This window comes from Mastomys coucha, unplaced genomic scaffold, assembly GCF_008632895.1.
Source record: "Mastomys coucha isolate ucsf_1 unplaced genomic scaffold, UCSF_Mcou_1 pScaffold18, whole genome shotgun sequence".
In the NCBI taxonomy this organism is placed as follows: domain Eukaryota; kingdom Metazoa; phylum Chordata; class Mammalia; order Rodentia; family Muridae; genus Mastomys; species Mastomys coucha.
The window spans coordinates 91,755,874-91,762,068 of NW_022196900.1; the positions used below are offsets into that span (position 1 = coordinate 91,755,874).

General features: G+C 46.8%; 1 protein-coding gene and 1 long non-coding RNA gene across 6 annotated transcripts in view; one reads left to right on the forward strand and one right to left on the reverse strand.

The window, feature by feature from the left end:
• Positions 1-2,445: 2,445 nt before the first annotated feature.
• Positions 2,446-6,195, reverse strand: part of Ncmap (non-compact myelin associated protein) — a 30,929-nt gene continuing 27,179 nt past the window's right edge. For all 4 annotated transcript variants that reach the window (XM_031379052.1, XM_031379051.1, XM_031379053.1 and 1 more), the window contains 2 exons: positions 4,470-4,554; positions 2,446-3,559 (listed from right to left, as the gene is read on the reverse strand). In XM_031379052.1, coding sequence (XP_031234912.1) covers positions 3,418-3,559; positions 4,470-4,554 — 227 coding nt within the window. In that variant the 3' untranslated portion in view covers positions 2,446-3,417. The remainder of the gene's footprint in view (positions 3,560-4,469; positions 4,555-6,195) is intronic.
• LOC116096833 lies at positions 3,600-6,010 on the forward strand. Of its 2 annotated transcripts, none has more exons than XR_004121125.1 (3): positions 3,600-3,743; positions 4,490-4,727; positions 5,705-6,010. It is a non-coding gene; the product is annotated as an uncharacterized LOC116096833 (long non-coding RNA). The 2 variants fall into 2 exon arrangements; XR_004121124.1 differs by having other exon boundaries at positions 3,606-3,743; positions 5,815-6,010.

The window sequence follows — 6,195 nt, forward strand, 5'->3', positions numbered from 1 at the left end:
TTATGTAACTGAAATGAATAACACATACTGGGTTTAACCTTTTCTGTTTTAAAACGTATGCATTTTAATATCTTTCATTGATTTCCATGGACACTTGAAAGCAAACCTGCCCAGGTGTGAGAGGGAAATAAATGGGGCCGTACCATCCCCTGGTGAGACTGGGGGCCCTGTCTTCCTGTGCTGAGGAGCCCCCTCAACTTGCACAGAGCCACAATAGGAGCCTCTCTGGGTTATCTTCATTACTGAGAAGCAGAACAATAAAATGGTCTCCCTTGCTCCCACCCTGATTGCCCTGCTTACCTCTCTCATCCATTCCCACGCATTATTAGCAAGAGAGGACCTTCTGTGTGCGGGAGACGTTAGGTTTTTGTTTGTTTGTTTTTGTTTTGTTTTAAATTTTCGAGACAGGGTCTCTCTGTGTAGCCCTGGCTCTCCTGGAACTCACTCTGTAGACCAGGCTGTCCTCAAACTCAGAAATCCTCCTGCCTCTGCCTCCCAAGTGCTGGGATTAAAGGTGTGCGCCACCACCACCCGGCAGGAGACATTAGTTTTAAGGCTGGAACATTTGGGCTGATTTTTTTCCAGTACTTGGAATGAAGGGAAGAGCCTTGAGGAGCCATGTCTCTTGTGGCACAAGGGCTTTTGCTTATTTTTGTTTTGCTTTTTAAAGCAGAACATGTTCAGGGAAGCATTCTGTCTTAGGGCTGGTCCAGGGCAAGCAAGTGGGAAGCAAGTGAAGCAGGACACTTGGAGCACAGTGGGTTAGAGAATGCCATCTTGGCTATGGTCATGAGAGTCAACAGGAGACCACCAAAATGGCCTTTCTTCCACTTGCAGCTAGGAAGCCAGATCCCTGTCTCCACACAGGACAGGGACAAGAGCATTGCTCTTCATCCATTCCCAGAGGAGGGGACATCTTTTGGGAAGGGTGGAAAGAATTCACAATGGGAAGAAGTCCCCGGCAAGCTGGGACCAACCCTCCTTTGAGCCTGTCTCCACCTCACCAGGCACGTGACTCCTGGCAGGTTCCTACTCTTTGTGAACTGGAACTTCTCATCTGAGAGCGGGAAGAAAGATGACCTCTCAGACTCACGGAGAGAATGGAATTCTGAGATAACTTAGTAGATGTCCTCCCAGTGCCTGGAGAGTGATGGGTATTTAACACAGAAGGGAAAGATGGCCACGGAGTGACGATGAGAATTTCCTAGGATTTTCCACAGTTACTCAAAGGAGGCTTCTTTTGTTATTTTTGTTTGGTTTGTTTGTTGAAAGAGGATTTCATGTAGCCCAGGGTGCTCTTGAGTTTTCTGTGTAGCCAAGGATGACTTTAAACTCTCTCTCTCTCTCTTTTTTTTTTTTCTGAGACAGCCTTAAACTTTTTTTTTTGTTTGTTTTGTTTTGTTTTTTTGAGACAGGGTTTCTCTGTATAGCCCTGGCTGTCCTGGAGTTCACTCTGTAGACCAGGCTGGCCTCGAACTCAGAAATCCACCTGCCTCTGCCTCCCAAGTGCTGAGATTAAAGGTGTGCGCCATCACTGACCGGAGACCTTAAACTCTTGATCCTCCTATATATAGCTCTGTCTACCTCTAAGTGCTGGGATTATAAGTGGGAGCCACCATGCCTGGGCTGAATCACTGAAGTGTGATAGCTCTGTGTGTGTGTGTGTGTGTGTGTGTGTGTGTGTGTCTGTGTGTGTTGTACACCTTTAATTCCAGCACTTAGGAGATAGAAGCAGGAGGATCACTCTTGATTCAAAGCCAGCCTGGTCTATAGTTTCCAGACAGTCAGGGCTACGTAGAAAGACCCTGTTGTTTCTGTAAGACACACAGGGAAACAACATGTTTGTGTGTGTTGCATGTATGTGGCATATGCTCCCTATGAGCATATCCGGAGGCCGGTTGATGATGTCAGGTGGCCTGCTCACTTGTTCTCTGTCTTACACTCTAGAGACGGACTTTCTTACTGATGCTAAAGCTAGCTAGGCTGTCAGTCAGCAAGCCACACGACACGATTCTTCTCTGTCTACCTTTTCACAGTGCTGGGGCTCCAGGGACATCTCACTACACGCAGCTCTTTAGTTGGGTCTCAGAGCTTTGAACTCTGTCCTCATGCTGTGCAGCAAGTACCCTTAGCCACTGAGCCATCTCCCTAGAGCCCCAAGCAGCCTTTTCTTCTAAAAAAAAAAAATTAATTACATTTAATTTATTTGTATGTAGAAATGAGAGAATAACTTCTGGGAGCCTATTCGAACCTAGGTTGTCAGGCTTGGCTGCATGTGTCTACTGAGTCATCTGGTAAGCCCCCCAAATCACTTTTCAAAGGTCAGTCAAGAAGTAGAGCTTGGATGTACATCTAAATCCTAAGATGTCTGTCCTTGTTTGTGGATTGTCTTCTGGCCCAGGATCAGGGGTCACCTGTCACAGAGAATCAGTTGACAAAGAAGCATGCAGGAAATACAAGATTTAATGGGTTCAAAATACTTGTCCCCAGAGGTAAGAGGACTGCCAGGGAAGCTTAGCATCCAAATAAAAGGGAGCAGAAAATGAGGGGTCAGGGTAGTCCACCTGGGGCAGCACAAAGAGTCCTGAGCAGCTACCACACAGCCCAGCCCAGGTCCATGGGCAATACAACAATCCTCATCCTTGAGCTAGCTTCTGTTCCTCATCCTAAGAGCTAGCCTCTGCTCCTCAGGATACCTCTTACTTCTGAAGTAGAAGTTTTGAAGAATACTGTCTATTCTGTATTTTTTTTTTTTTTAAAGGAGAAGCATCTCTGTATGTGGCCAAAGCTGGCCTTGCAATTACAGTGTTCCTGCTTTTACTTCGTGCTTCGATGGCAGGCACATGCCACCACATCCAGCCTCTTGTACCCTTTGTTAAAGGGGGAGAACGCTGACTAGCCATCAGGAGCTGGCTAGCAGCCATTTAGTACTGGATCAGTTAGACGTTACCAAGTTGGTTTTGTGGTTAGTTAGCCCAAGTTAGTTTCCCTGCATCTGGTTATGGGATTGAGGAAGTTGTGGACACGCCCTTAAGCTGAGATGCTCCCAGTGGCTCCCTGGGTGACACTCTCATTAACGCTCCCTGACCCTGAGCAGAAGACTTAGATGCCCGTCTGTCTGTCTGTCTGTCTAGCTGTAGCACTTGTGAGGGAGAACCAGACTCACATCAGTCTCCCAGCACAGAGCTTCTTGTCAGGTAACAAAAGAATGTCCTCGGAGCTTTGGTTGAGTGGCGGCAGGGACACGGACATAGCTGGGGTGGCCAGAACACAGGTGAGGACGGCTTCAAGCTGCAGGGGCTGTATGAAAGGTGCCTCAGTTTACCCAACCAGAAAGAATTCGTTGAAGCTGCCAGCAGAGTGGACTTTCCGGTCATAAAAGCTCTTTGCAGAGGCAGGGATGGCACCAAGGCAGGGTCACCGAGTCTCTACATGGACACTGGCAGGGTCAAAGGTCACAGTAGCAGGCTGCCGGCTGCCACTGCTGTCGGGGTCCAGAGCGGGAGGGACAGGTGGCTTTGGGCTCTTGGGCTCCAGCTCCCGCCTGGTCCTCATTCTCCTGTAACAAACAAAAAAGAATGGGTTCTGTGACATCATGAGGTCACACTGGTCAATAGCCACTGGTACACTTGGGAAGGACTAACATCAGCGTGGCTCACTGTGGGATGGTCTGTTTAAATTAAACTGCTAAACTGCAATCTGTCTCTGACAAAGAATGGAATCTGAATATGGCCACATTCAAGGTCTGTAGCATGATTATGCATGCTAAATATTTTGCTAGGAATATTTCAGAACATCTTATGTAATTAAGGAAAGAAAATGTCTACAATACCAGGGCTTTCAAGACTAGGCAGGAGCATCAAGATTTTGAGGCCAGCCTAGGCTACAGAGCAAGACGCTGTCTCAAACAAAACTAGCAAACTGTATATTCTATCTTCATTCTATATACCATAAAATCAGAACAATGAGTTCTGACATATTTCATCCACTGATAGGTCCTAATTCCTTAGGAGACAATGGAATTCACCAGGGCTTCCTTGTTTCCATAGGTTCACATGGTAACACCCCCAAAGGCTTTAAAAATAACCCTAAATGCTACTATTGTTGCTGGTTTTGAGACAGGATCTTATGTAGCCCAGGCTGGCCTCAAATTCATCCTGTATACTTCTGGTCCTCCTGCCTTTATCTCCTGAGTGCCATTATACTTGATTTATACAGTCCTGGGAATCAAACCCAGGCCTTCATGTATGTGAGGCAAGCGTACCACCTACCAAACCAGCCCGTTATTATTACATGCTATGGTGGGAATATTTTCTTTGAAACTGCATGGCTTGGGTTTGAACCTCAGCTCTGACAAAGAGGTCAGGAGGGCAGGGTCATGCATGGCAGGTGAGCAAACACTCTACATGTGGAATGGATAGGATGTCTATATGGGGGAGGAGAACCCGTCGGTTCTGGGCATCCCATACCTGTTGTACATCTTCAGCAGGATCAGCACCAAGGTGACAATGATGATGACAACCACAACGATGACAGCCACAATGGCTCCAGAACCTGCAGAAGAGAGTGAACTCAAAGTGGGGAAGACTTGGCAAACACAGACGAGTCCCCAGAAGCCTCAGGAGTCTGCATGGCCTCCCAGGGCTCCTATGGCCATGGCAGGCAGAGACAGGAGGACCCCCGAAGCCTGCAGGCCTCCTAGCCTGCTATAGGCTGGGGTGTGGCAGGTAAAATAACAAAGAGACTCTGCTATGGGCAAGGTAGAAAGGTAGGACTGATGCTGAGGGTGTCCTCTGACCTCCGAGTGTGTTTCTGAGCACACTTACGCCAGCATGGCTACACACACACACACACACACACACACACACACACACACAAAGGTAAATGAATTATTTTTTTAAAAAGATTTATTTATGTATGTGAATATACTGTAGCTGTACAGATGGTTGTGAGCCTCCATGTGGTTGTTGGGAATTGAATTTTTAGGACCTCTGCTCCCTCCAGTCAACCCTGTTCACTCAGTCCCTGATTGCTCCAGCCCAAAGATGTATTTATTATTATATATAAGTATTTATTTATTAATTTACTATACATAAGTACACTATAGCACCAGAAGAAGGAGTCAGATCTCATTACCGGTGGTTGTGAGCCACCATGTGGTTGCTGGGATTTGAACTCAGGACCTTTGGAAGAGCAGTCAGTGCTCTTACCTGCTGAGCCATCTGGACAGCCCTGTAAATGAATTCAAATACAAAATAAGAGAGACTAGAGATGGTAAAGACAGGAACTGACATGCAAATTGGGGGACCCCCAGTGTGCAACTGTCAGCATGGCCTGGATATACAAGTCTGTGTAAATCTCACAGAGTAATGGTTTGCTCTCTGGCTATTGGACTGAATCACTGATCACTGGCCCTAATCTAATCAGATATAGCCATTGAATTTATAGTTTGATGGCACTGTTTCAAGGTGACAGAAACTGTATGGGGGAGGGGTCTGGTGGGAGGAAGGGGCACTAAGGCCCTTGAATGTCATCTTATCATGATTCTCTCTATCTATCTCTGCCTCCCAGCATTGTGAGTGAGCTCACCAAGCCCTCTCTGCCCATCGCTATCTCAGCTCAGGCCCACAGCGGAGGAGCCAAGCTGCTGGGACTGAGATCAGAGCCCACACAAACCTTTACTTTAAGTTGATTTTTTTTTCAGGTGTTTTGTTACATCAATAAGAAACTGAGCATCATGTATCCCAGGATGGCCTTGTTCAGTAGCCAGTGATGGCCTTGACAAACTCCTGATTCTCTCCTCTGTCTCTAAAGGGCCAAGATGTGCAGGGATGTGCCTTAATGCCTGCCTACCTCCTCCTACCAGCATGGCTCTAAACGTTTGAAGAACAGATCAGTACAACGTCCTTCCCTCTTTTTGATAATATGCAATTAATGTGATTTTTTTTTTTAAAGATGATTTTGAAAATACAAAAATAAAACATGGACAAGGATGTTCATGGGTCATCTACACCTACACATCCATTGGTGCAGCCATGTGTGTGCATACCATTGTCTGGTAAGGTTTTAGGAATAGGGGCCGGACAGAGAAGGCTCAGCAGTTAAGAGCACTGGTTGCAGCCGGGCATGGTGGTGCACACCTTTAATCCCAGCACTTGGGAGGCAGAAGCAGGTGGATTTCTGAGTTCGAGGCCA